The sequence below is a fragment of the Equus asinus genome, chromosome 10 (genome assembly GCF_041296235.1).
Source record: "Equus asinus isolate D_3611 breed Donkey chromosome 10, EquAss-T2T_v2, whole genome shotgun sequence".
NCBI lineage: Eukaryota > Metazoa > Chordata > Mammalia > Perissodactyla > Equidae > Equus > Equus asinus.
The window spans coordinates 54,526,398-54,554,249 of NC_091799.1; the positions used below are offsets into that span (position 1 = coordinate 54,526,398).

A 27,852-nucleotide genomic window follows, 5' to 3' on the forward strand; every position below is an offset into this window, starting at 1 on the left:
GCGTCTCTGTCTCCTAGGTCGGCGCGCGCGGCTCCCGTCACTCGAACGCGCGGCGGCGGCGGCGGCGGGAAGATGGCGGAGTCCGGCGGCGGCGGCGGCGCTGGTGGCGGCGGCTTCGGCGCGGGCCCAGGCCCCGAGCGCCCGAGCAGGTGAGACCCGGCCCACAGAGTGGGCCCGCACCTGCCCCGGGCCAGGGTAACCTGTGGGGAGTCCTGGGGTTCTGAGGGGCTAGGGAACGGCCAGGGCCGGCTCGAGGGTCTTTCCGGGGGACCAGGCTGCTGAGGCGCCTGCATGCGGCCCTAGGGACCTGAGGGGGCATTGAGGGGCATGTAGCTCTGAAGGGAAACCAGGGGCTCCTGCCTGTGATGGGGCCCTGCGGGAACTGGGGATGCTCAGGGGTCGCGGAGGCAGAGAGGGCCTGAGCAGGGGCCAAGCGCAGTCTTGAGGTTGTTAAGGCTCTGTTGGGGACTCTGAGGAGGAGACTGAGGGGAGCTTGGAGGGGCTGAGGCACAAGGCTTCCTGGGGGGGGTGCTGAAAGACCCTCAGGTGTCTAAAGGTGGTCCTGGTTCTGAAGGCAAACCTGGGAGGGATGAGGGCTGTGGGAGGCTAGGGATAGGGGGCTCAAATGAACCTGAAGGCCTGAAAGAGGCCTAAGGGGCCTGGGAGAACCTGAGAGAGGCTGAGGGGTCCTGGGGGTCCCAGTGAGTCCTTATGGGCAGGGAGGGGTCTGAGGGACCTGGGGGATTGCAGGGATTCTGAGAGCCTAGGGTGGGTCTTTGAGAGCCTGAGGATGGTGAGAGAGCCCTGAGGTTCTAAAGAAAATACAGGGAGGATCTATCCTTGGGGCTTCTCCCTACCATCCCCGTGGGATCAGATTCCCCCTCCTCAGGCTAAAGAACTTGAGGCAATATCTGCCCCTCAGACCAAGGAGCCAGAACTCACCCCCACTTTGGTCAGAGGGAGGCCCTCTTTCCCTTTGGCTAAGTCCTGAGACTGGTTGCTTGAACACCAGATTGGCATAAAGAGTGTAGGTCTTTGTATGTGTTGTTCTGAGTTCTCCGAGGGGAAGAACACCTGCTTTAGGGAGCACGCCCTCCCTCCTCCTTCCCATTGTAGAACACCAGCGTGGCCCAGACCCACCCCTCTCAGCCTCCCAGGACAGCCCGCCACCCTTGGATGGCCAAGGAGGAAATTTGGTGAGCTTACGGAAGCAAATGATTTCAGTCAATGTGATAAATGATGAAGTTAGTCGATACTGATGTGCTTTGGAGTCAGTCCTTGTCTTGGGGACCTGGGCTGGTGCTGGTAGGAAAGGCCTGAGGGCCCGGGTGGGTGAGTTGGGCTTTGGAGGCCTGCAGTGGGGAGCAAGGAGAGATCAGAGGATTTGGGAAGATATTCAGGAGGTAGACTCAGAAGGACTTGGTGACCAGGCATGAAGTGGCAACATAAGGGAGAGAAAAGAAGGGACAGCAGACCCTAGGGCCTGTCTTGCGATGGGATAACTTGGGGCAAGGGTGAGGTATAGTTAATGACGTACCATACAATTCACTCATTTTAGCTGGACAGTTCATTGAGTTTTAATACATTTATAGAGTTGTGTACCCATGACCACAATCCAGTTTTCTAGAATGCATCCATCACTGCAAAGAGTTCCCTCTAACCAAGTTGCAGTCAGCCCCGCTCCCAACTCCAGCCCCAGGCACACCCCGATCTGCTTTCTCTCTCTATAGTTATGCCTTTTTAGAAATTTTATATAAACGGGATCATACAATACGTGACTTCTTGTGTCCAGCTTCTTTCCCTTAGCAGAAAGTTTTTGAAGTTCATCCATATTGTCGCAAGTATCAAAACTTTATGCTTTTCACTGCTGAGTGGTATTCCATCTTATGGATGGACACAGTTTGTTTATCTGTTTACTGGTTGAAAGACACTTGTGTTGCTTATGTTTTGGCAATTAAAAATAAAGTTACTGTGAACATCTGGGTCTGCTTCTTCATGTGGACATATACTTTTATCCTCTCGAGTACCGACCCAGGATGGAATGACTGGGTCCTACGGTAGGTGTAAGGTTTAACTTTTTAAGAAACTGCCAGGCTGTTTGCCAGAGTGGCTGCACCATTTTGCATTCCCATCAGCATTGTACGAGAGTTCCAGTTGCTCCCTGCCCTTGCCAACACTTGATATGGCCAGTGTTTAATATTAGCCATTCTAAGTGTGTGCTGGTATCTTATTTGCATTTTAATTTGCACTTCTCTAATAGCTAATCCTGTTGAACGTTTTTTCCTGGTCTCACTGGCTATTCGTATCTTTAGTAAAGTGTCTTTTCAAATCTTTTGCCCATTTTTAATTTGGGTTGTCTTCTTGAGTTTTGAGAGTTCTTTATATGTTTTGGAAACAAGTCCTTTATCAGATATACGATTTGCAAATATTTTCTCCCAGTCCCTGGCTTGTCTTTTCATTTTCTTTTCTTTTTTTTTTTTTTTTTTGAGGAAGATTAGCTCTGAGCTAACATCTGCTGCCAATCCTCCTCTTTTTGCTGAGAAACACTGGCCCTGAGCTAACATCTGTGCCCATCTTCCTCTTCTTTGTATGTGGGACGCCTGCCTTAGCATGGCTTGCCAGGCAGTGCCATGTCTGCACCCGGGATCTGAACCTGTGAACCCTGGGCCACTGAAGCAGAACATGCGAAATTAACCATTATGCCACTGGGCCGGCCCCTCATTTTCTTAATGATACCTTTCACAGGGAAAGAGTGTATCATTTTGATGAGGTCCTATGTTCTTTTATGGATCATGCTTTTGGTGTCATATCTAAGAAATCTTTTCTTTTTTTTTTTTGAGGAAGATTAGCCCTGAGCTATCTACTGCCAATCCTCCTCTTTTTGCTGAGTATGACTGGCCCTGAGCTGACATCCATGCCCATCTTCCTCTACTTTATACATGGGACGCCTACCACAGCATGGCTTTTGCCAAATGGTGCCACCCCCACACCTGGGATCTGAACCGGCGAACCCCGGGCAGCCGAAAAGCAGAACGTGTGCACTTAATCACTGCACCACCAGGCCGGCCCCTAAGAAATCTTTTCTAAATGGAAGCACTTTTCTTTTTGCTGAGGAAGATTAGCCCTGAGCTAACATCTGTGCCAGTCTTCCTCCACTTTGTACGTGGGTTGCTGCCACAGCATGGCTGAGGAGTGGTGTAGGTCCACATCTAGGATCCAAATCCATGAACCCAGGCTGCTGAAGTGGAGCATACTGAGCTTAACCCCCATGCCGTGGCGCTGGATAGAGGCACTTTCTTAAAAGACGTCTTCCCCATTCCTGAGATGCCCATTTGTCCCCTTTCCTCCATCCCAGTGAACAGTCACTGTTGTCTGGAGCAACTGTTGGGCGGTCTTGTTCCTGTAGTGCTAGTGTAGAGAGAGGGGTGAGTTCCCCTAATATGGCAAGATGGAGCATACAGAAAGAGGATCAGATTTTGATGGAGATTGTGGCACACCATAGTCTTCCAAGGATCCTTTTGAGATGTGGAGGCCTTTGTAGCATTGTTCGTTTATTTGTTCCTTCATTTATTCCAAATGGCCCGGCCAGACCTCGTGCACAACCTGCCCGTGACTCATTCCTCTTTTTTTTTTTTGAGGAAGATTAGCCCTGAGCTAACTACTGCCAATCCTCCTCTTTTTGCTGAGGAAGATTGGCCCTGAGCTAACATCCGTGCCCATCTTCCTCTACTTTATATATGGGACGTCTGCCACAGCATGGCTTTTGCCAAGTGGTGCCATGTCTGCACCCGGGATCCAAACTGGCAAACCCTGGGCTGCTGAAAAGCAGAACATGCGAACTTAACCACTGCACCACCAGGCTGGCCCCTGACTCATTCCTCTTAATCCTTCCACATGCCAAAGTCACGGCCTCTCACAGCCTCTTGCCTGACCACCCGAGCTCAACTCGCCCCCAGAACACTTTTTCTGGTTACCTTATTCTGTTGTTTTTTTGAAATGCAACTTATATAACATAAAATTCAACATTTAAGTTGTACAATTCACTGGCGTTTAGTACATTCACAGAGTTGTGCAACTGTTACCTCTATCTAGTTCCAAAGCATTTCATCACCCCAAAAGGAAATCCTGTAGCCATAGCAGTCATAACCTATTTCTCCTCCCCCAGGCCCTGGCAACTGTTTATCTACTTTCTGTCTATAAATTTATCTGTCTCATAAATAGAATCCTGTAATATGTGGCCTTTTGTGTCAGGCTTCTCTCACTCTGTGTAATGTTTTTGAAGTTCACCCGCATTGAAGTGTGTATCAGTACTCCTTTCCTTTTTATGACTGGGTAATATTCTGTTTTGTGGACACACCACATTTTGTTTATCTGTTCATCAGCTCATGGACTATTAGGTTGGTTCCAGCTTTGGCAGTTGTGACTAGTGCTGCTGTGAACATGTGTGCACAGATTTTTTCTGAACACCTGTGTTCAGTTCTTTGGGCTCTATACCAGGAGCAGAATTGCTGGATCACGTGGCTGTTGTGTGTCCTTGATTGCACTATCATCACCCGACCTTTCTTGGTGTGTTTATTTGGGGAAATGCCTTGAGGGTGGAAAGCATGTTTGTCTTGTGCCATCCTATGTGCCTGGAGGATGGCCCACATGGAGGAAGTAAATGTTCAACAAACATGGCTGGGAGGGAGGGTGGATGGAGGGATGGAGGGATGGGTGTGGGAAAGCTCTCCAGGGCTTGCAGTCTGGTGGGTGGGCAGTCCCTTGTATGGGATCAGGTGTGTCCCTTGCCTTCTTGGGGAGACTTGTGGTGCTGTCAAAGGCTGGGGGGAGGCTGGCCTAGTCTCTGAGGCTGTTTTCCAGCCTGCCAGGAGGGGCCTGCATCTGCCTTTTTGTCCCATGAAGGGTTTTGTCATTTGGCCAGGGGTGGGGGTGCTTCCTGTTTCCCCCTTGGCCCTTCCAGTGGTCCCACAACTCAAGAAACTGTCCTCAGGAGGGACTGTGGTCCACCCCCCCCCCCAAACTGGCCCCAGTGTTACATAACTTGTTTGTTCCAACTTCTCTTTTCTGCAACCAAGGGGGAAAAAAGAAAGAGAAAAGGTTATTCTCCTTCTTTCCTATCTCGAGGGATCAACAAAAAACCCGTTGCCTAGTAGAGGTGGTTGTTAATGACTGAGCAGAACCTCTGGGATGGGATGGATGGAGCGTGGCCGCCTCGGCCGGGGGCTTCCAGAGGGGAGGTGGGGTCTTAGTGGCAGGCTCACTCGCACAAAAGACACTTGTTCTCCAGCGGGCCCCCTCCTAGCTCCACCTCAGGCCCTCTGCCGGGTCCAGGCTCCTGGAGGGAGAGGAGGTTTGCGGCCACACGGGGTGTTGGGAGGGGGAGGTGGAATTCTCGGGAGAGTCGCACCTCCCCAGCTCAAATTCCATCGCTGTGAGGTACCCGGCTGGCCGGCCGAATTCCGCAGGAACCTTCTCGCCACAGAGACTCTTCAGACGTTGGGCCTTTGGCATCCTTGCTCCTCAGCCCATCTTCCCTAAAGGTGTCTGGACGAGGCCCAGGCTCGCTGACTCACACTGCTCTTGGCGGGTGAGGCGGGGTATCTGAGGGAGGGACATGCCGGCCACAGGTGTTTCCGTGGGAAGTCATGGCTGGGATGTAGCGTGAGTGGGTTTGGCACAGTTCAGCCGAGGCATCTGCTCCTGGCTTGGTGGTCTTTGCTTTTTTAAACCTTCTTAACAAGCCCTCTCTGGCTATGCCCTAGATTGTCTTCACTAAGCCCCAGGGTTCTGGAGGAGTTCAGCCCCGAACCCCTGTGTGAAAGACTGGGGGACAGTTTGCCCTTCTGAGAAGATTCTTGTTCTTCTGGCCTGTCCTCTTTTCAGCCAGGAGGGGGCCTGAATTTCACCCTTCAGAGATGGGGACTCGTCTCCTCCTGTTGGGAATTCTAGGAGATCAGGTGCCTCATCAGACCCACGTGTGTCTGTAGTCCCTCCTTCTGGTGAGCGGGTGGCCCCACATTCTTGCTGCACACCTTCGGTGTGTCTGTAACCCTCTATGTGTTAGATTCCTCGTCTGGGAAGTGGGACCCAGGGGCCCACTGGTCAGGGTAGCGGGGAAGAAGTGAGCTAGGGTGAGGGCATCCAGCTCCTTGCACGTGTGTCTAAGTGTTAGTGAGGAGGTGGTGATGTTGCCCTGTGGTCCTGATGCTGTCAACGTTCTGTCCACTGTGCCTGTGTGGGCCGAGAGGGGATCCGAGGGTGTTGACAGGTCTTGCTGACAAGTCAGTGTGGCAGGTGGGGAAAAGAGAAAGTTGCTGTCTTAGTCCGTTTGTTCTGCTGTGACAGAGCACCACAGACTGGGTGGCTTATAAACAACAGAAATGTATTTCTCACAGTTCTGGAGGCTGGAAGTCCAAGATCAAGGTACTGGCAGATTTGGTGTCAGGTGAGGCCACTTCCTGGTTCATAGTCTGTGTCTTCTCACTGTGTCCTTGAAGTATGGGGGGGGGTGCGTCTAGGGAACTCTCTGGAGTCCCTTTTATAGGGGCACTAATCCTGTCATCGGGGCTTCACACTCATGACCTAATTACCTCCCAAAGGCCCCACCTCCTAACTCCATCACAGTGGGGATTAAGTCTCAACATATGAATTTTGAGGGTACACAAACGTTCAGTCTGTGGCAATTGGCCTGAGTAGTTGGGAGGATGGTGGCACCATTTCTTGGTGGCCATGAGTGGGAAAGTGGCAGGGGCAGTAGGGGTATGGAGCATGTCAAGTCTGAGCCACTTCTGCAACATCAAGAGGGCAGATCCCACTGCTTGAGCCCAGCATCCAGGAACAGAGTGTGCTGGATCACCTGCCGGGCGTTCGGGTGGGGCCAGTTGAGTCTGGGACAAGCTGGAGGGAGTGCTGGGCTGGAGGTGCGTGGGGGCCAGGCCATCAGCTCAGCTCCTCCTGCGGTAGTGAGACATCACGTTCCTCACCTCCTGGCTGACGGGGTCCCCCGAGCTCATGATGTGAAATTGCTCTGGAAACTGTACACTTCACCCCGAATTGTGCAGCATGATTGTCTCACAGCTGTATCGCCTCCACCTGGTAGCTGCAACCCCTGGGGACGGCCTTCTTGTCGTCTGCCATAATTACTGGGGTAGAAATTTTATTAGCCTCCGCTATCATTGCGCCGTCTCCAGGGAGCCCACATGGTATGTCATCCCTCTTTCCTTAGGCGGGTATTTTTTATTACCGATCTACACGGGAGAGCTGAGTGAGGCCAGGTCTGGAATTTTGCGTCTCTGTGCCCCTAGATGCTTTAATGGTGCGGCTTCCTCTACATTCCCACCCTTTGGTCTTAGGGGATGTTTCAGACTTGGGGCTGAAGGCCCTGGAGGAGAAGGGGGGAGGAGGGGATGGAGAGGAGAGGGAGGAGGGGCCCAGAGAGAATCAATTCACTGCCTTGGGTGACATCCTGGCATCCCTGGCTCTTTTCTCCTCTGGCCAGGACTCACTGGACACGTTTCTCCTCCCCTGGTGGCTGTTGCGTGCCTCCTGTGTGCCTGCCGTTGTGCTGGGTGCTGCGCTGTGGCCCAGGACAGATGGCCCTGCCTGCGGGACTCGGGTGTGCCGCGGGAGTCAGTGAGACAGCGCGCAGTCATTTCCCTACACTGGCTGCGCGTGACCTGGAGTCCAAGGTGGAGGTTCCTGGCCTTCTTGGGAAGGTGCCCACAGCCTCCTCCCGAATGAGTCTGCAGGTCAGCATCAGCAGTGGGTGGAGGGGTCTCTAGCGGCAGAATGTTTTCTGGGCACGTGCACGTTCTGAAGAGGGAGGAGCCTGGTTTTTCAGGGCTGGGGGGCGGTGGGCAGAGAGGAGTGAGAGAGGGTGGGAGGGAGGAGACAGGGAGGCGGTAGGCCTGGGAGCCGGTGCAGGGTTTGAATGAGTGGGCACCTCCGTCAGATTCGTGTTTTGGAAGGATCCCTCTGGCGAGAAATGAGGGGCTTGGACCAAGGTGGGGGCTGTGGAGATAGTGAGGCGGGCTTGGGTTTTGGGAAGATTTGAAGTTGAACTTATGCAACATGCTGACCAACGGTGGCAGTTGGGCAGGGAGTCACTGGCTCTCAGGTTTCCGCCATGGACTGAGGGGTGAGTGCTGGAGCAGGACCCAGAGCAGGGGAGGTGAAGCCCCGCTTCGCCTGAGAGGCTGCAACTGCCTGTGAGCATCTAGTGGAGATGGGGGCAGAGGTGCTCATCTGGCCTGGAGGGCTCACAGTCCCACCTCTGTTCCAGAGGCCCTCAAGCCTCTCCTTGCTCAAGGGCCTCAGGTCTTCCAGAGTGGAGGAGTGGTTCCAGGAATGTCCCTCCTGAGAAAAGGCCTTGGTCTAGTCATAGCTGCCCGCAGAGGTCTCCCCAGTTTAGATTCTGCCCACCAACTCTGAGCTTTGCCCTGAGAGCACTCACCACACACACTTCTTTGCTCTCTCCTCCTCATCTGTTGGCACATTGAGTTGGTTCCACCTTTGAGCCATGTCTCCGTCTGGCCCCTCCTTGCACCTCCTCCTCCTCCCAACATCTGCCCTTGCCCTCCCAGCCACTGTCACCCCACTCCAGCTGGTGGGTCCCCCCCAAGGCAGGCATCAGACCATGCTGTGCCCCCGTGCCCCCCCACCCCCCCACCGCCTGACACCTGCGGGGGGGATTCCTCATTCTCAGACCAGAATCCACTTCTCCATATGAGCCCCTGGCCCCCACAGTGAGCCCCTGCCCAGCCACTGGGCCTCTCCTCACTTTTGGAGCCCGGCTGGTCTCCAACAGCATGATGGCACCGCTCCTGGCCCTTTGACCCACTCTCCTTGGCTGGAGTGCCCTGTCCCAGCGCTTTGCACAGCTCCAGCATTGCCTCCTTTAGGCCTAGCTGCTCTGTCCACCATGGCCCTGCCGCCTGCCCCTCTACCCTGTGCTCATGGTACGTTCTGTGTACTCAAGGACTTGTGTCCCCTAGAAGGTGCTCTCCCTGAGGGCAGAGCTTCGCCATGGTGGCTCTGATTTGATCCAGTAAATACCCCAGACGTGGTCTGTGATAGGTTTGCGAGGGGAGCTGGCCCGACCTAGAGGCTTCTGGAACAGCCCTCCACGGCCCTGCCGGGCAAGGGTCAACCTTCTCCTCCTTAGTGACAGGGTCCAGGTAGAGAAATGGAAATTCACAGGCATGTTGTCAGTGAATCAGCCCATTAGAGAGAAGCCGGTGAACAGTACCCTTTGATGCAATGTGCATCATTTAGTTAATGAACAGGATCTTAGTGCTGTGTGTTGAAGACGGGAAATGGCCTGCAGCTCTCCCTGTCCAGCTGCCTGCAGCGGGAAGTGGGGGCCCGGCCCACTGGGTCCCCAGCGCGGCAGACCCGCCCTCCTCCTGTGGTAGCCAGTCCACAGCTGTGCAGACGAGCTCTTAACACTTGTTAACCCTGAGTCTCCAGTCCCTTCCTCCTCTCTGGCCCCTTCCCATTTCTCTCCAGAGAGGGCTGCTCAGAATTCACAGAACTTGCCCCCCACGGCCAGGAGAGCCTTTCCCTAGCATTCCTCCTCTGCAGAGTGGGTTTTGGGGCACATCCAGTGTGATTTCGGACCTCTCACCGAGCAGCCGAGCGGCTGATCTCTTCCCTGCACCACCTCGCTGCACACTGAAAATATTGTGACTTGGGAGGAAGTAACTAGAACCTTTGGGGAATCGCAGACCTTTCCTGTGAGGGAAGCAGCTTCCGGAATTGAACACGCTTGGCCTGGAGGAAATCTTGAGGAGTGGACCTTTGGGTTTTTAAAGGCCTCGAGGGGGATCGCTCGAGGATCAGGCTGAAGATGTTTTCTGAAGCCACAACTGCGAAATTCCACAGGGGTCAAAGATGGGATAGGGCGGGCAGGAGCGGGCTGGGCTGGATATCCGGAGAGCTCTCCTCTCAACGGGATGTTAGAATTTGAAGCAGTCTGCTGAAGGAAGCAGGAGCCGGGAGAAGTGATCACCTGGACTCTTCTGTGACTGGAGCTGCGTAGGGCATTCACCTGAGGCAGGGTTTAGGAGGTGGCAAGGTGCCCAAGAGGTGACAGGCGTGTAAGGGAGCCCCACTGAGGACCCCCATGGCAGCCTCCATATGGAAAACTTTGAGGATTGTAGTTAAAATCCTAACCGTGTGCTTGCCTTAGTGAAGGCTGGTCTCTCCCAGAAGGGCTCTTGCTCTCTCTCTTTTCTCTCCCATTCTGTCACGCAAGGAGGTAATTGCAGCCTGCCCGTGTGCCCGTAAGGCAGGGCGGTTGGGAGCACACAAATGTTTATGCTCCACGTGAGTCACTTGCATAAACGATTGGTGGTGTTTTCCTTGCTGAGGCTGATGGCATTGGGCCGCCCTGCAGCTCCAGCCTTAGGCATGCTTCCAGCATTTTAGCATTTAGAGTTGCTGAACTTTCGAGGTGGGGGGTGCGGGTAGCTTGCTGACCTTTCACAGGGAGCTGACTGTCTCGTCACAGGCATGTGGGGCTCAGGCTGAGTATGGCCACTGCCCTCTCCTCGCAGATTGCCCAGCATGGCCTCCTTGTGCCCCTCGCCCCTATCCCTGGGGTAGGAAGGGCGGCAGCTGGAGAAGCATTAACTCCACTGTGGTTTTTTCCAGAGGCTCATCTGGAATATGGTGGACGGGAGCCCCGAATCTGAGGCTTCTGACATTGAAGGCCCCCTTTGGTTATGAGAGCCGGAAACTCAGCTCACTGCCTACAGTTATGAAATAAGAATTCGTTATTCACGTAAAAAAAGTTAAGGGAGAGTTTTAGGTATGTTGAGATTCAGGGCTCATGATTCCCTTGGAATCTGTGACTCCCATCTCTCAGCTCTACCTTCCTTCTTGGCTGGGCAAGGTGACCATCCAACAACCCGAGGGATAAGGCAAGTCTCCATTTTGGGAGCTCCAGCAAAAGTCCCAGGGAAGGCTCTGATTGGCTCAGACGGGTCCACCCCGCATCCTGGGACCAATCAGCCCGGCTCTGGGCCTGGGAGATTCTGGATAGCCAGGCTGAGTCATGAGTCTCCCTTTTCAGCCCAGGGGTGGAGTCTTCTGATCCCCATCGTTGGGGCTGAGACTGGAGAATAGGAGGTTCCCTGAGGAAAACAGGTGGCCCTTATCAGAAGCAGGGAGGGATGTCAGTCCCTTCTAAAATGAAGATATTCAGGACAGGCTCCTTCTGTTACCTTATTTTGTGCTGCTGTTGGAAGGGCCCCCCGAGCCATCCCCACATCTCTGTCTTCCTCTGACTGGCCTAGCACCCTGGGCGTGAGCACATGCCATTTGGCGGAACTGTCTCTTTCGGGGCCTCAGCACCTGCCCTGCCAGGGGAGGCAGCCAGGCTGGGCCTCCACGTGCTGGAATTTGGCAGTGCTGGAATCTCACTGGGTTTTCGAGCAGTGCTTTGGGGCCGTGTAGTCATGCACCTACTTGCCTGGCCTGCAGAGTGAAGGGGTTTTGCTCGGTCAAGTGGCCCCATCTCCAAGCCCAGTGTAGTGGGGATAATGTGGGGGGATGGGCTCTTGTTGGGATCAGCCTCATGTCAGTGGGTGGGAATGAAACAGGCAAAGCCTCAGCCTGAGACCTGCCCACCAGTCTGCCCCTGCTGCCCCTGGCATGGTGGCCCTGGCTGGGCCTTGAGGGCAAGGAAGGCCATGGGAGAGACCTACTTCGAGAAGCCTCAGAGGTGAAGGTGGTGAAGGAGCACGGAGGAGCTGGTGGACCTGGGAGTGTGGCATAGGGAGGAGGGTTAGTGGGGTACAGAAGTTAGCCCTTCAACACAGAGACCAGCGTGAGTAAAGTGTAGACACCACACATCCCAGAGAGAATCCTGCCAAGGGCTTCCTGGTTGAGCCCAGTCAAAGGATAACATACCCAGTGCCAGGACTTATACCGGGAGGTCACATGGAGAGGGTGAACAAAGCAGATATCTGCAGCAAGCAGAGATATAAGTCAGGTGCCAGCCAGTGTTGCCACCTAGCAGCCATCCACTTGCCACATCACCTATCCATCCACTCACCCACCCACCCATTCATCCATCCATCATCCATTCACCCATCTATTTGTCTGTCTGTCATCCATCTATCCGTCTACCCTTCTATCATCCACTCATCCACCCAGACATCCAGCTATCCAATTGACAAGCATATATGAGCTCTGAGCACATGCCAGGCATGGTGACAGGTGCCAGAACACAGCAGGAGACAGAATCCACCCAGCCCTGCCCTGGTGAGGCTTCTGTTCCAGCCTCAGGGGGATAGACTGGAAATAGACAGATGGTGTCCCAGACAGAGTGATGAGCAGGGAAGACAATTAGAACGGGGTTGGGGGGTCAGAGAGGCATGAGAACCTGGGCAGGCCCTCCCAGCATGACCCTGCAGAGTGAGGTTACCTATTTCGTAGCAGCTGGAGGGTCAGTGGGACAGTCCGCACCCTTGCCCTGGCCGGCACTGAGGAGCCATGTCCTGCCCTTGCTGCTGTCCAGCTCCAAGTCCACCTCCAAACTCGGCGTCCCTGGTGAGCCATCTTAGCTCTCCCAGCCTTAGTCTCCTCATCTGCATCATGGAGGTGATCATGGGTCCACCCACCTGGGGCTATGAAGAGTCTGGCCAGGCCCGTTGTGTGCTGAGTGGCCTTGGGTGGGTGCCTGAATGTCCCCGTCTGTAAGATGGTAATGATAGTGGTATCCCCCTTTCTAGGCTGCCCACTGAGAGGTGAACTGAGAGCCAGGTCTGTGTCTCCCCAGGCCACAGCCCTGCATGGAGGGGGTGTTCACTCACCAGGACGGGCAACGGCAGGGGGTACCATGGAGGCAGAGCTTGCTGCTGACGAGGGAAGTGAGGTCTGGGTGTCTTCTTTCCTTCTTCCCAGCCTTGAGAGGTGGCTAGGGTTGGGCAGGTCTGGGATTGGGGGCACGCTGCTCACAGGGTCCTCCTCTCCTTCAGTAGTAGCCAGACCCCCATGCATCCTGGACTCTCAGGGGTATTGCTCAGAGGCTGGAGTGAGGGCACAGAGCTAGGGCAGGAGGTCATGGACCAGCTCGAGGGCCACTGGGCTCCCGGTGATCCCTGAGGAGCAAGGCTGTGGAGAGCCATGGTGGGGGGCTTAAGCAGGGGAGTGATGGGGTCTGACGTTGCCTTGCGTTGGTGGGAGGACAGGCTCTGTCTGCAGAATGTTCCACTCTGACCCAGTGAGTATTTGGGGCGCACAGGGATCTGTGCAATTTGTCCCCATCCCAGCAGGGCAGGGCCACTGAGCTGGCAGGGCCTGCCTTGAGTGGAGTGGGCACCCCGCCCAAGGCTCTGTGCACCCAGGATCTTGGGTGGGCCTCAAGGTTGGCTCATCGTGGGGCTGGTGATGTGACCCCACCTGTACTCCCAACCCTTCTAGGTTTGCCTCTCCAAGACAGGAGCAGTGGCTTCCCTCACCTCACTAGGTCCTTGCGAGGATTCACAATGGTTCTTTCAAGGTGAACGTGGGTTCCAGAACCTGCCTGCCTGCCTGCCCTGCCGCGCTGCCCTTTCAGCCCTCAGCCTCCCTGGCTGGCTGTCACGTGGGGGCTCTCAGGGAGGTGCCAGCCCCAGGTGCCAGGAGGTTGCATGGTTACCTCCTGCTGGGTGCTGCCTGACACCCCCTCTGTTCTGTTACCCTATCACTGTCTAGCAGGCACAGAGCGACAGGAGCCACGGATGTACATTAGGGGATGGTTCCAGACAGTGATGCCGTGAGGAAGATGAGGCGGGCAAGTCCAGCCCAGGCTCCTTCACAGAGCTTGGGGAGGGTATCTCTGCGGGCAGCATGGTCCTGGGGCAGGCTGCAGTGGGCCCGGCTGTGTCCACAGCCCAAGGATCTTGCAGGAGGGAGAGTGGATGGAAGGGAGGGGGTGAGGAAAAGCCATCTGCCCTCCCAGGACACACACAGATCCGTCCACGGGGTGCACACACTGACCTTGAGCCTGGGCATCCAGTTTTAGATTATCACAGAAGATGTAGGAGAATAACCACCGTGATGACCAAGAGGGAGAAATAAAGAACTTAACTGCTGCTGCCTGTGGAGAGACCAGGCTCGGGGGACATGGGATCTGGGGCCCTGGCCGGGTTTTCTTTTTCTCTCTCTCTGTCTCTCTCTGACTCTCTGTCTTCCTCTGGGTCTCCCCCCGCCGGTCGATGTCTCTGTGTCCCTCTCTGGATCTCTGCCCGCTCTCTCTGGGTCTCTCTTCCCCCTGAGTCTGTAAGTGGTTTGGTGTCCAGGCCTGCCCGGACACTGCTGTGGGGACTCTCATCTGCTCCTGGGCTGCTCGCTTGTCCACTGAGAAGCCCCAGTCTTTGGTCTGCTCCCTGGGAGCCCAGGGAACAAGCCCTGCTGGAGAACTGCTGGCAGGCATCTTGGCAGGAGCCGCCCCTTATCAGGAGGGGGAGCCCCAGGAATGGGCCTACTGCGCCAGGGGGTGAGGAGGGTGGGGCCGGCCTTGGAGGCAAGCAGTCCCAAGAGAGCGTGCTGACGTGAGCGTGGGGGCCGCTGGTCTGCCTGAGCGTTTGAGGGCCAGTGCGAGGTGCCAGAACGCGGTGACTCTATCCTTTGGGCTGGGAGCACAGTACCCGGAACTGTGAAATATTGTGGGAACCATGGCAACAGTGGCTCGAGGGTGTCTGCCTTTGTGGGGTGTGTGGGACCCTGGCTCTGATGCATCTTTTGTCCATGAAGCTGCGTGCCCAGGAGCCAGCGCCGTAGGCTTGGCAGAGCCAGCAGGCTGCAGTGTAGTGAGAAGTAGGGGCCAGCACTGGAGCTGCCTGCAGCTGTGGGGGCCGTGCTGGGCCTCGGTTTCCTGTCTTGAAGGGTACACTTGGTGCACGGACCTCCTGGGCTGGCGGGGATTCATGAGGTTGCCTGTGAAGAACCATGCCGAGCATGTGCTCCGTCAGTGGGCCTGCCTTGTGAAGGATCAGAGGTGGGTGGGAGGGGGAAGGCAGAGAAGTTTCCAGTGTGGCTGGAGGACAGGAGGTAGGGGCGTGGTGGTATGTGAAGTAGAGTGGAGAGGTGGAGCAGCCGGCTGCAGCGCTTCTCCATCTGCAACTCTGGAGCCTGAGTCCCCCTGCATTCTGGGCCTCTGTCCTCCCACCCTGGGCCTCTGCCCTACCCCACTCTGGGTCTCTGTCCCACTCCATGCTGAGTCTCTGTCCTCCCTCTATGCTGCGTCTCTGTCCCTCTCTCCATTCTGGGTCTCTGCCCCCCTCCATTCTGGGTCTCTGGCCCCACTCCGTTCTGGGTCTCTGCCCTACCTCTGTTCTGGGTACTTGTCTCCCGTCTATTCTGGGTCTCTGCCCCTGCTCCATTCTAGGTCTCTGTCCCCTCCTCCATTCTGGGTCTCTCTCCCCCCTCTCTCTGGGTCCCTGTCCCCCAAAGGGCAGCGTTTTCCTTGCTGATGCACCTAAGACCGTGGGGCCCAATGGCCTAGAGCTCCCTCGTACGGCATCAGCCGGGGCGCGAGCCAACCAGCTGTGCTGCGCTGCTGTGCTCCATCGAGCCACATGGACAATAAAACCAAAATTGGCTTTGAAAGTGGAAGTGCTCTCCGTTTTGAGGGGAAGTGAGGGAATTTGCATGTCAGAACAGTATGTTAAAGGGGCAATACTGTCAGACTCTGTTCTGGCCTGAGCTTTGGGCTCCATGTGGGGGTGGGACAGGACTTTACAAAACCCCAAAGAAATGTTTCCATGAAATTCTTTTTTGTTCTTGCCTTTTCCTTTTTTTTTTTTTTTGGACATTCCAATGAAAAGAACTGTTCTGGGGCTTCAGATGTCTCCTGTAGGGTTGGGAAACTGACCGTGGAGATCAGGGCCAGCGGCCAGGCAAGGGCAAGAGGAGGCGAGTGCCCACCCTGCTGGGTGTTGCTCCCCTGGGAGCCCCCGCTTCCACCACGGGCCCCATCACAGAGGCACTGGGGCTGCACTGGGTGTGGCTCTGTGCTTTCTGTGGCTTCCTTGACTAGGCTGTCCTGCCTTGGGCTAGGACCCCCCAAAGCAGACCCTGAGGCGAGGACTCCAGCCCATGGTGTGTTTGAGGGGTGACTCCACCAAAGAGTAGAGGTGAGAGGGAAGGAGCCCCCACAGAGGGGGCCAGCGATGAGCCCGTGACAGCATAGGCAATGGCCTCGGCCAGCTGGAGACCCCCAGGAGATGGCAGGGATCCTGCCACAGGTGGTCCACCTGGGACATTTATCCCACCCAGTCCCACTGGATGTCAGCCCCTGCGCAGGAAAAGCCATGAGGGAGGCAGTGGCCATGTCCCCATGTCCAGCACAGGCTTGGGCCTGGTTAGGGGTGCCTGATGACAGTGCTGGGGGGATGTGGTGCAGGGGACGGGGGTCAGGACGGCCCCGAGCTCAGGCCAGGCCTGCAGGGGGCACGTGTGGCCCCTCAGAGGCCAGATCCAGGCCAAGGGAGCAGCCGGGGCGGCAGTGAGCGGCCTCCAGAGACGCCCCGGCCCGGCTGCTGACGCACTGGCTCCAATGACTCAGTGCAGTGACCATGGCTTGGGTGGCCGTCTGGAGACTCGGACTGGCTCAGGGCTGCCGCCGCCGCCTTCCTGGGGGCCCATGGCCCCACCGTGCTGGCCGCCCCCTGTCTGGGCTGGCCTGAGTAATGGGTCCTTCCCTTAGTCATCGGTCCCAGGCCCAGCCCTCCCTCCTTCTCCTGCCCACCGCCGCCCAGCCAAGCCTCTCTCTGTCCAGGCTGGGGACTCTGGCCCCTGCTGTCTTTTTCTCTTCCTCCCTGAGCTCCCCAGAGGGTGTGAGGTGTGTGTGAAGGTAGTGGTGGGGGCTTCAGGGCCAGTTTTCCCATCTGTGAGATGGGAGGAAGGAAACAGCCTTGTGGGGTGCTGTGAGCCTTCCTGGGGGCACCAGGAGGAGGCCTAGGGGAGGGGGAGGTGTGGGTGGAAAGGGGCTGCTTCCTTCCTGCCCAGTGCAGCTCTGGGCCCCACACCTTGTGAACAGCTAGCCCCTCAGTGGGCTTGGTTGGAGTTTCTGGGCTGGGGCCTCCTAACTCCCACATGGGAGCATGGCCTCCATGTTCAACTGAAGGGAGCTCTTTGTTGGAAGGTACCATAATTCTCTTCACCCCCTTAAAGGGTGTTTAGCTCATTTCCCATCCTCAGTCCCAGAAACAGTATTTGGTGAATATCTTCATGCATCTCTCATCTTGTATGTGTGAATATATCTCAGATAAATTCTAGAATTAGACTTGCTGGGTTGAGGATGTGAGCCTTTAGAATTTTGTTAGGTCTGCCAAACTGCCTTCCTAGAGGTTGTCTCACTTCACACTCCCACTGGGAATGGACATGAGCGTCTGCTGCCGGACAGCCTGATGACTCTGCCCACCTGAGGAATGATGCTACTTCCTTGGCAGGTGTACTTCTCTTATTGTGAGTGAGGCTGCCTCTTAGGTTGTTCCAGCCAGCTGTGCTTCCTTGCCTATGAACTGTCAGCCCACATCCTTTGTGCACCTTTCTGTGAGTGTAAAGGCTTTGTATTGATTTATTGGTGCTCTTTATATATGGAGGACCACAGTAAATGTATGTCCAGGGACTGAGCAGCCCCAGGATGAAGCTGTCCCTGGTATGGAATCTTAAATGTGCGCGTGCATGCTAGTCCCCAGGGCTTAGAGAAAACAGTGGAAGTCCCCCTTCCCTGCCTTGCAATTCGAGGAACTTCTAAAAAAATCAAGGCCAGCTGAAAGCAAAATGCCAAACGCTTGGTGGGTCTGTACACAGAATCTGTGAGGCAAAGTGTCCATGGAGAGGCCAGCCAGGCTCCCTTGGCACCTGCCGTGTGCCAGCACTCTGTGGGCAGTTCCAAGCATCAGCTTTCCAAACACCCAGCCCTGTTTGAGGGCACACGAGTGGCTCGTACTGGTGACACTGGGATGTAGACCCCCAGTGGACCTTGCTGCCTCCCCAGCCCAAAGGGAAGCAGAGGAAAGTAGGTATGTCTGTGGTCCCTTTCTACCAGGAGGTGATCGGGGCCAGGGAGCCTCACTGCAGCCCTGTGACATCTGTGCTCCTGGCCGGCCCCATCTGACAGCTGAGAGAAAGAAGACCCAGAGACAAGGGAACGTGTCTGAGTCACACAGCTGGCCGATAGCAGGGCAGGGGTCAGAATCCTGCTCTCTGCTCATCACACCAGATGCCAGAGCCTGGTGAGGCCAGGGCTGTGGTACAGCCCAGCCCAGGCAGGCTTCCTGGAGGAGTGAGTCTCACTGAGCTGCATCTCCTAGACTTTGGGTCCTGGCCCGACCCCTAGACACTCCACTCAGGGCCAGGCTCTGGGTTTAGGCGACTCTAGGGGATCCTGGTGACGAAGGCGGCACGCTGGTGCTGTCCACGCCGGTACTTGGACCTGCCAAGTCCAAGTCTGTGTCCTATGCAGTCCCTGGCAGTTCACACACACAGTGAAGTTGAGACTCACCTCTTCTCTGCCTCCCTCTCCTCCTGTCCCTGAGAGGGAGGCTCTCAGGGGTCACACCAGCTGTACTTGACCCCCGGGCCACTGTGCTGCACAGAGAAGGTGGAGCACCTGGCGCCAGGCAGGAGGGGCCTGTAGTGGTGGGGAAGGCGGTTCTGCACACTGTCGGGTGCAAGCAGGGCCCCAGGCGGGGCTGCAGGGATGGGGTTGTCTTCCCAGGGCAGGCCCTTTGTAGAAGCCTGGCCTTCGGGGCTGGCATCCAGGATGCAGCCAAACTCTCTGCTCCAGGGAGAGGCTGGCGTCACTGTTTAACTGTAGGGCTGGGGGGAGAAGTTGGCGACACCCCCACTTTCTGGCCTCCATGCCTCTTTGTCCCCGGCTCGTGTCCCCTCTCCCTGGGGAGCTCACAGCTGCAGCGTGAAGCAGCTTCTGGACAGTTTGACCACTTTTGGTCCCCATTCCCTGGACAGTGTGCCTGGTGAGGGCAGGGCCACTCCATCTTGTTCACACTGTGTCCTTGCACCCGCGAGCAAGGGATGACGGGCTGACAAAGCCAGTGAGGCTGGTGGGTGGGGTGGGGAGTGGGGACAGGCCTGAGGGCCTCAAAGGTCTTTGGAGACTCGTGCAGGATACAGCCCTGGCTCAGCGGCCAGAAGACTGTTGGAGGGTGTTGGTGAGAGGATACAGCGAGGCCCCGTCCCTGGAGAGGTTCCTGTAGGGGCTGAAAAGCAGAGGGCAGCCCTGGCCAGAGGGTGGGCACACTTTGAGGCCCTTTGAATCCTAAGGGTTCGGGAACCAATGACATTCTCTTCATGATCTTCAGAACTTGGGTCCATCGTGGGGTCTTGGGAAACTGGAAGAGCAGAGACTTGGGTCACAGCAGTGGCCTGGTCAATCAGGATGGGCTGGATGCAGCGGCACTGGCTGCCCAGTGCTGGGGAGAGCAGGGGGCCGTGTGAGGTGGGTGTCCCCTCCACCTGGTGGGGAGCAGTGACTGGGCTGAACTAGAGACTTGGGGTCCTCCTGCATCTGTTTCCTTCCCTCGCTCTGTTGCCTTCAAGAGGGCTGTGCACCCAACCTTCCAGGCAAACCCTGGGTCTGGCTGCCAGCACCCCAGACACCCCGGCATCGCCACCCCAGACGACCGTGGCCCTGGGCTCTGACTCACCTGTGTTTCTGCCTCCCAGGAGCAGGCAGGCTTTCCACCAAGTGCAAGCCGTGTTCTCCCATGTCGGGTCCCCACACCTTTGGGACCCTGAGCACCTTGCAGGCCTGTGGTCGGTGCCTGGGGCCCTGCAGCCCCTCTGCTTATCAATTAGTTCAGCCCCCTTTCCTGAGGCTCTCTGAAGGGCCACTGAGGTGGGCGGCCTCTGCGTGGTCAGGGATCTCCTGTAGGCAGCAGCTACCTCCCTCGATTGAGCACCATCTGTGTGCCTGTGCTTGGCATCAGCTCCTTTACCCCTGGGAGTGTTCTGGGAGCTGGTGGGCAGTGGGGGCCGAGCAGCCTTCTTTCTCCTCCTGCTTTCTTGGAAAGACCGATGCCCACATTCCTGTGCCTCATTTGTGGGCAGGCATCAGTTCCAGGAATGGGAAAGCAAGTTCCAGAGAGCTGGAGGCTGTGGGGAGAGAGCAGAGTGCTTGGGAGGGTGGCCTTGGCCCAGGGCAGAGCTGGGTGTGGGCTGAGAGAGTCCTGGGGGGCTTTTTGACCCCATGGGGGCCTGATTCTGGAGCTGTTGGCGTGTCCCCTCCTGTTGGGTTTGGAGGATGAAGGGATGTATAGGGCCTCTTGAACCATTCATTCACTGATGCATTATACAGAAGTTTTCTGAGATGAAACAGCAAAGGGAACAGGGGCAGGAGGGGAGGGGATGAGGGTGTGAGTTGGGGGATGGGGGCCTGACCAAGGAGGGCCTTATATACTCTGAGGTGCTGGGGGTCATGGCAGGGTTTTACACAGGACCTAAGAAAGCTCGATGTCCTTTCATTTTGTTTTGTTTTTTTATTGAAGTGAAATTCACATAACATAAAATTCACCATTTTAAAGTGTACGATTCAGTGGCATTTAGTGCTTTTATGGTGTTGTGCAACCACTACCTCTGTCTAGTTCCAGAACACTTTCATCACCCTGAAAGGAACCCTGTCCCCATGAGCAGTCACCCCCACCCCCCACCCCCCCCAGCAACCTCCAATCTGCTGTGTGTCTCTGGATTTGCTTGTTCTGGGCATTGCATATAAGTGGATCATACAACATGTGGCCTTTTGTGTCTGGCTTTCTTCACTTAGAAAAATGTCTTCAAGGTTCTTCCATGTTGCAGCATGAATCAGCTTCATTCGTTTTTTATGACTGAGTAATATTCCATTGTGTGTGTACACCACATTTTGTTTATCCACTCATCTGTTGATGGGCGTTTGGGTGTTTCCACCGCTCTCCTTTCTAAAACTTTATTTTTATTTATTTTTTTCTGTATTTTGTTTTCTTTCTTTTTTTTTTTTGAGGAAGATTAGCTCTGAGCTAACATCTGCCACCAATCCCCCTCGTTTTGCTGAGGAAGACTGGCCCTGAGCTAACATCCATGCCCATCTTCCTCTACTTTATATGTGGGACGTCTGCCACAGCATGGCTTGACAAGCAGTGCTTAGGTCTGCACCCAGGATCCAAACTGGTGAACCCCAGGTCGCCAAAGCAGAATGTGCGAATTTAACCGCTGCGCCACCAGGCTGGCCCCTAAAACTTTGTTTTTTATTCTAAAACGACCTTTGCCTCCTGAATCCTCATTTTGAGGCACAGGGATCTCTACTTGTCCCCGTCTTCCTGGCAAGCTGCCCCTACAGGTAAACCCATGTTCTTAGGGCAGAAATTCTTGGTTTTGTGCCTTTCCCACAATTTGCTATGTTTCCCCCCTATGTTGACCATAGGGTGACAGGAAGATCCCATGCAGCCTGCTGTTCCCCAGATCCGAGTTCAAATCCTGCTGCGTGCTCTTGTAGCTCCAGGGCTGTGGACGAGCCACTTGCTGTTTCACTGTCCCTGGAAGGTGAGACAGGCCTTTCCCTCAACAAGGTGGCCACTGATTGCAGCCCAGAGCCAAATTCTTCTGAAAATGGCCAGAGTGACTTTGTGGTTGTGTGGCTGCCCTCCCTTGGGGTGGTGGGCACAAGAAGTGGGCTGGGCAGCTGTTGGTGTGGCTGGGCCTTGAAGGCTGGCCCCTCCTGGGGGTGGTGCTCCCTCTCCCCCAGTGAAAGGCTGGCCCATGACACCCCAGTCCGCAGGGCCCAGTGCTGCCTGGGAGGCTGCAGGTCATTGAGTTCCTTCTCTGTACTGTGCTGTGGCTCTGTGCAAGCACCTTAATCGCACTCCGCCCTCTGCAGGGGAGAGAAGGTGGGTTTACCCGTGGGGGCAGCTCACTGGGAAGAGGGACAGCAATGTGATGCAGAGAGTCCTTCACCTCAAAATGAGTGTTCAGGAGGCACTTTTAGAATGAAAAATAATGGAATAAAGTTTTAAAAAGGGGAGGAGTGGAAGCAACCCAAATATCCATAGATGATTGAAGGGATAAAGAAATGTGATCCATCCACACAATGGAATATTACTCAACCATAGCAAAGAATGAATCTCTGACACATGTTACAATGTGGATGAACTTCGAAAGCATCATGCTGAGTGAGAGAAGCCAGACACAGAAGGCCACACAGTGCGTGATCCCATTTATGTGAAAGGTCCAGAACAGGCAAATCCCCAGAGACGGAAGGCAGATCAATGGGTGCCAGAGGCTGGGGGAGGGGGATGGGGAGTGACTGCTCATGGGGATGGGGTTTCCTTTTGGGGTGATGGAATGTTCTGGAAATAGATAGAGATGATGGTTGCACAACATTGTGAATGTACTAAATGCCACTGGATTATTCACTTTAAAATGGTGAATTTTATGTTATGTGAATCTCACCGCAATTGAAAAAAAAAGGGCCAGCGTGGCCTCCAGGTTGTTATGAACCCCTCCCGTTTCACAGGCGGCAAATGGAAGCGTAGAGGCTGTGTCCACTGCCAGGCGAGTTAGTGGGCAGCTGGCAGGTGTGGTCAGGATTCAGGTCTTGTTTCTGCTTCTCAGGCTGGTTCTGGCGATTTCGCCCACGCCTGCGGCACCTTCAGAGCCTGCCCGTGGGCGGAGACCAGACAGCCCTGAGGCCTCTGAGCCACACCCCATCCCTGCTCTCCCACAGCCTGGCCGACAAGAACGGAGCCCTCAAGTGCACCTTCTCGGCCCCCAGCCACAGCACCAGCCTCCTGCAGGGCCTGGCCGCTCTCCGCGCCCAGGGCCAGCTCCTGGACGTTGTGCTCACCATAAACAGAGAGACCTTCCCCGCACACAAGGTTGTCCTGGCCGCCTGCAGCGACTACTTCAGGTGAGCAGGGGCCCGGGGCAGGCTGGAGAGCGCCCACCCTTCTCAGAGGGAGCCCTCTCAGGGCCAGCCAGCCAGGGATGGCTCTGGGCAAAAGCGGCTGATGTTGGCCAAATGTCCAGTAAACCTGCAGGTTTTTCCAGGTTTGCAGCTTTATTCAAACTTGTTGTGGAAGTTCTGCAGGCAAATGGGATATGCCCGAGAGTCAGAGGTGGCATGTGGGTATCCAGTTAGCAGCTTCTACCCTGAGGGTCACCAGATTTTCATTCTGTCAGGGCTCCTCCAGGTTTTCATTCTGAGCCTTTATTTGACAGCTGTGTGTGTCAGACACTGTTCTAGGCCTCAGGGATCCAGCTGGGATAGGACAGGCACTTGTCCCTGCTCTCATGGCACCTGACCTCAGGCCGAGGGATAGGAGAGTCTTTCCAGTCCCCATGTGACAGGGGAGGCCTTGCTGGGTGTACGGGTCAGTCCGCCACCAAGGCCCTTTCCTAAAAGTTCCTTCCCTGTGCCCAGCTGGGTGGGGGCACCGGGGCCCCAGGAGCAGGGCCAGGGGCCATTCTCCTTGCCAGCTGGGGCGGTCATGGGCTGGGGATGGTCTCCCTCATTTTCTTGGTGACCAGGTGGCAAGCATCCTCCTGCCAGGTGGCGACCCCACCAGAGAGAGCTGGGGGCCATCCTGAAAGCTGTTCTCTAGCCCTGCTTCGCCAGTGGTGGCAGAGATGCCGCTGCCCACCGTCTCACAGAGCCCCAGCCCAGGCGCATGCCGCGGGCTGCATGCTCTTCCAGCCGAAGTGCTTTGCCTGGTGCGCCCCCCGGCTGCCCGCCCCGTGGGCTCAGTGAGGCCGTTCTGGGGAGTCGGAGCGGCCAAGCCATCTGGGGCGCCGCTTCTATTTTTATTCTGGATTTGGGGACGGGCGGGCCGGCCCAGCCAGAAATGCCCTTTAAAGGCTCCTCTGCGCTGGCATTGCAGCTGGCAAGGCCTTAAAAGGCAAAGCTCCCTCCCGTCGCCGTGACTGCCTCTGCCTTCGATGGGCTGAGGGGACTCACGGGGACAGGAAGGGGCAGCGTCTGGGGGGTGGCAGTGCGCTGCCCTGGAAGGCCCTGTTGCTCTGCGTGGAGAGTTGGGCGGTTGTTAGTTGGTGCCCCCACAGCAGCACCAAGCTCAGCTATCCCTGCTCTGGGGCCTGAGCCCGGCCCATGCTGGGTGTGTGATGGGGGACGGGCATCCGCTGGGTGAATGGACGAGTGAAGTTCCCTCCCCTTAGTCAGCCGTCACGATGAGTGCTGTCGGCAGTTGTAGTTGTGATGAAGTGCCAGCTTGCTCCATGAGAGGAGCCTCCCATGCACCATCTTCTAGAACCTCCCACAGACTCTGAGGGGGCACTGGGGTTCTCACCCCTTTTCCTGGTAGGGGGCCCCCGAAGGCCATAGGGGGCTGTGACCCAGGTCTTGTGTGTCTCACTGGTGCTCACGTTAGCGCCTGCCACATTAGAGCAGGACAGCATGGCTGACAGAGCTGGGGTCATCACTGGAGGTCTCAGGATGGGCTGGGGCTCCTGTGGGCCATTCTCGGGGGAGCTTCACTGACCTCCTTGGCGTCTCTCTGGAGATGGCAGTGACACAGCGGGGCCCCCTGATGGGCATTCCCACCTGGGGGCCCTAACTCCCTCCCCTTCCCTGTGTGACAGCAGCTGAGACCCAGGCTGGAAAGTGGAGCTGCCTGCCCAGATGAGCGTGCCGCTGAGGGCTGGGCTCTGTGCACAGGGGTGCTAGTGCCTTCGGGTCCCCGCCTTGTCGCCTCAGCTTTCTGCAGGCGCGGTCTTCCAGGGCCAGGCGCCAAGACAGGGCTGGAGACCTGTCCCCAGAGCCAAAGCCAAGGTGTGGTCTCCTCTTGTATAGCCACACCTGTCCCTACATGAGCAGCCCCTGGCCCCCACCCTCCAAATCAGCTGGGCCCCAGCCATGTACACCTCCAGGTGAGGCCAGGTGGGGCCCCTTGTGGAGGGGCACAGTGGGGACTTGCTGTTGGTAGGAAGATGCATGGTGTAGAGTGGATTCAAAATCTTTTCTTTTTTGCATGTCTTTAAAGAGCATTTAGTTCTCCTCCCCACCTACCCTGCTATCTGGGGCCAGGCTCGTCTGGGCCAACCATGATGCTCCTCAGCCGCCCAGAGCCCACACGCTGTTTCCCACCTTCAGGGCCATGTTCACGGGTGGTATGAGGGAAGCGAGCCAGGACATCATCGAGCTGAAGGGTGTGTCAGCCCGTGGCCTGCGGCACATCATTGACTTCGCCTACAGCGCCGAGGTGACTCTGGACCTGGACTGTGTGCAGGACGTGCTGGGCGCCGCGGTGTTCCTGCAGATGCTGCCCGTGGTGGAGCTGTGTGAGGAGTTCCTCAAGGCTGCCATGAGCGTGGAGACCTGCCTCAACATCGGCCACATGGCCACCACCTTTAGCCTGGCCTCACTCAAGGAGTCGGTGGACGCCTTCACTTTCCGGCACTTTCTACAGATCGCCGAGGAGGAGGACTTCCTGCACCTGCCGCTGGAGCGCCTCGTCTTCTTCCTGCAGAGCAACCGGCTGCAGAGCTGCGCCGAGATCGACCTGTTCCGTGCTGCCGTCCGCTGGCTGCAGCACGACCCGGCCCGGCGGCCGCGCGCCAGCCACGTGCTCTGCCACATCCGCTTCCCACTCATGCGGTCGTCAGACCTGGTGGATAGTGTGCAGACGCTGGACATCATGGTGGAGGACGTGCTCTGTCGCCAGTATCTGCTGGAGGCCTTCAACTACCAGGTGCTACCCTTCCGGCAGCATGAAATGCAGTCTCCGCGCACGGTTGTGCGCTCGGATGTGCCCTCGCTGGTTGCCTTTGGCGGCACGCCCTACACTGACAGCGACCGCTCTGTCAGCAGCAAGGTGTACCAGCTGCCTGAGCCAGGTGCTCGCCACTTCCGCGAGCTCACGGAGATGGAGGTGGGCTGCAGCCACACATGTGTGGCCGTGCTGGACAACTTCGTATATGTGGCTGGGGGCCAACACCTGCAGTATCGCAGCGGCGAGGGCGCAGTGGACGCCTGCTACCGTTACGACCCCCACCTGAACCGCTGGCTGCGCCTGCAGGCCATGCAGGAAAGCCGCATCCAGTTCCAGCTGAATGTGCTGTGTGGCATGGTGTATGCCACGGGCGGGCGCAACCGAGCTGGCAGCCTGGCCTCGGTCGAGAGGTACTGTCCACGGCGCAACGAGTGGGGCTATGCCTGCTCACTGAAGCGCCGCACCTGGGGCCACGCGGGCGCCGCTGCCGGGGGCCGCCTCTACATCTCAGGTGGCTATGGCATCTCGGTGGAGGATAAGAAGGCCCTGCACTGCTACGACCCGGTGGCCGACCAGTGGGAGTTCAAGGCGCCCATGAGCGAGCCCCGTGTGCTCCATGCCATGGTGGGCGCCGCTGGCCGCATCTACGCCCTTGGGGGTCGCATGGACCACGTTGACCGCTGCTTCGATGTGCTGGCCGTGGAGTACTACATGCCTGAGACGGACCAGTGGACCAGTGTGAGCCCCATGCGGGCCGGCCAGTCAGAGGCTGGCTGCTGCCTGCTGGACAGGAAGATCTACATCGTTGGGGGCTACAACTGGCGCCTCAACAACGTGACAGGCATTGTGCAGGTCTACAACACTGAGACAGATGAGTGGGAGCGCGACCTGCACTTCCCGGAGTCCTTTGCAGGCATCGCCTGTGCCCCCGTCCTGCTGCCTCGGGCGGGGACCAGGAGGTAGCTCCCGGGGCCCCTGGCATGGCCTCTGCCGTCTCTGCCTCTGCGAGAGGCTTAATGAGCACATGTCCGGGCGAGAACCATGGATGTCTTCTCCCCCGGGTTGGCCTCGTGGGGCCTGCCTGTTGATAAGGTCCCTCTTTCCTTCCTGAAGCAGATCTTGGCTCAGTGCCTGCTGAGGCTGTCTGCCAGCAATGAGGCCAGTGTGTTGTGGCAGCAAATTCGCACCCGAGGCAGTTTCCTGGCTGTGCGTTGTCCTTGCTCCTGGGGAAACTGGGGCTCCTTAGGGTGGTGTTATGTGGCTTTGCCCCGCTTCTCTCCCCTCCCACAGCCTGGCTGTCTTAGACATTCGGATGTGACCTCATTAACACGACCTCAAATCCGTGGTATGCAACTCGCCCCACTCCAGGTTTATGCGCCTGTATTTTTTAAAATAAACGCACCCCAAATCTCTGTAACATATGGACCTCTGGGAGTGGAGAGGGGGCTCAGAAGCTCCCACGTGCTCCATATGCCTGAGCTGCTGGGGTGAGAGGGGCCCCAGAAGAGGGTCCGCACGCTTCTCCATTTCTATCCTTGGTCCTCACACCTTCAGGATGTTCCCTTGTCTACTTTCAGGAGCAAAAACACAGCCAGCTCTCAGCTGACAGGCCCCGGGCCTTCCATTTGGCACTGGGCGTCTCATGGGCCCTTCATGAAGACTGGGCCAATGCCCCTGTCCCTGTCCCTGTGCCACAGTTGAAGGGGATGCCAGCTTCAGAATCTCGCAGTGCATCTGCATTCCACAGGTCTGTCCAGTGACTTTTATTTCTTGCCATCTTTGCAGCCCTCTGTTCCCCCATCACCCTGTGTTCAGGTTGACGAGCCACTGGGCCTGTGCCCACCCGGCGTGGGAAGTCAGGCGGGCCGTGAGGCCTCTCACTTCAAGGGCTTCAAGGCATTTCCAGCTCCATTTGTTTTGGTTCTGTTTTGCTTTTTTTTAAGAGGCCAGCACCACTATCTTATAGATGGGATTTGTACCCTTGGGACAACTTAAAGTGTCTCTTCTGCTGCTAATGGACGATTGATGTCGTGTCTCTGTGACCCACTTGCCGTGTAAAGAATTAACCTCGTACCTTAGCAGACGTCGTCTCCTAATATTTTCTTTTTATTTAATAAAAATATTATGGTGAAAAGATGAA

The 27,852-nt window shown here is 56.5% G+C and overlaps 1 protein-coding gene across 2 annotated transcripts; it reads left to right on the plus strand.

The window, feature by feature from the left end:
- Window positions 1-27,852, plus strand: KLHL26 (kelch like family member 26). 2 transcript variants are annotated; one of them, XM_014831576.3, is made up of 4 exons: window positions 45-149; window positions 1,117-1,196; window positions 22,712-22,894; window positions 25,094-27,852. In XM_014831576.3, exons 2-4 carry the CDS (start codon window positions 1,177-1,179, stop codon window positions 26,673-26,675), a joined length of 1,785 nt encoding a protein of 594 aa, XP_014687062.1. In that variant the 5' UTR covers window positions 45-149; window positions 1,117-1,176; the 3' UTR covers window positions 26,676-27,852. The 2 variants fall into 2 exon arrangements, with proteins under 2 accessions (XP_014687061.1, XP_014687062.1); XM_014831575.3 differs by lacking the exon at window positions 1,117-1,196 and having other exon boundaries at window positions 1-149.

What these genes read in the sequence shown, in the direction of transcription:
- KLHL26 (XM_014831575.3), top strand. Translation starts at nt 73, where the DNA reads ATGGCGGAGTCCGGCGGCGGCGGCGGCGCTGGTGGCGGCGGCTTCGGC. An exon ending in GGCCCCGAGCGCCCGAGCAG is followed by an intron (nt 150 to 22,711) that starts GTGAGACCCGGC and finishes GCTCTCCCACAG; the next exon opens with CCTGGCCGACAAGAACGGAG. An exon ending in GCCTGCAGCGACTACTTCAG is followed by an intron (nt 22,895 to 25,093) that starts GTGAGCAGGGGC and finishes TCCCACCTTCAG; the next exon opens with GGCCATGTTCACGGGTGGTA.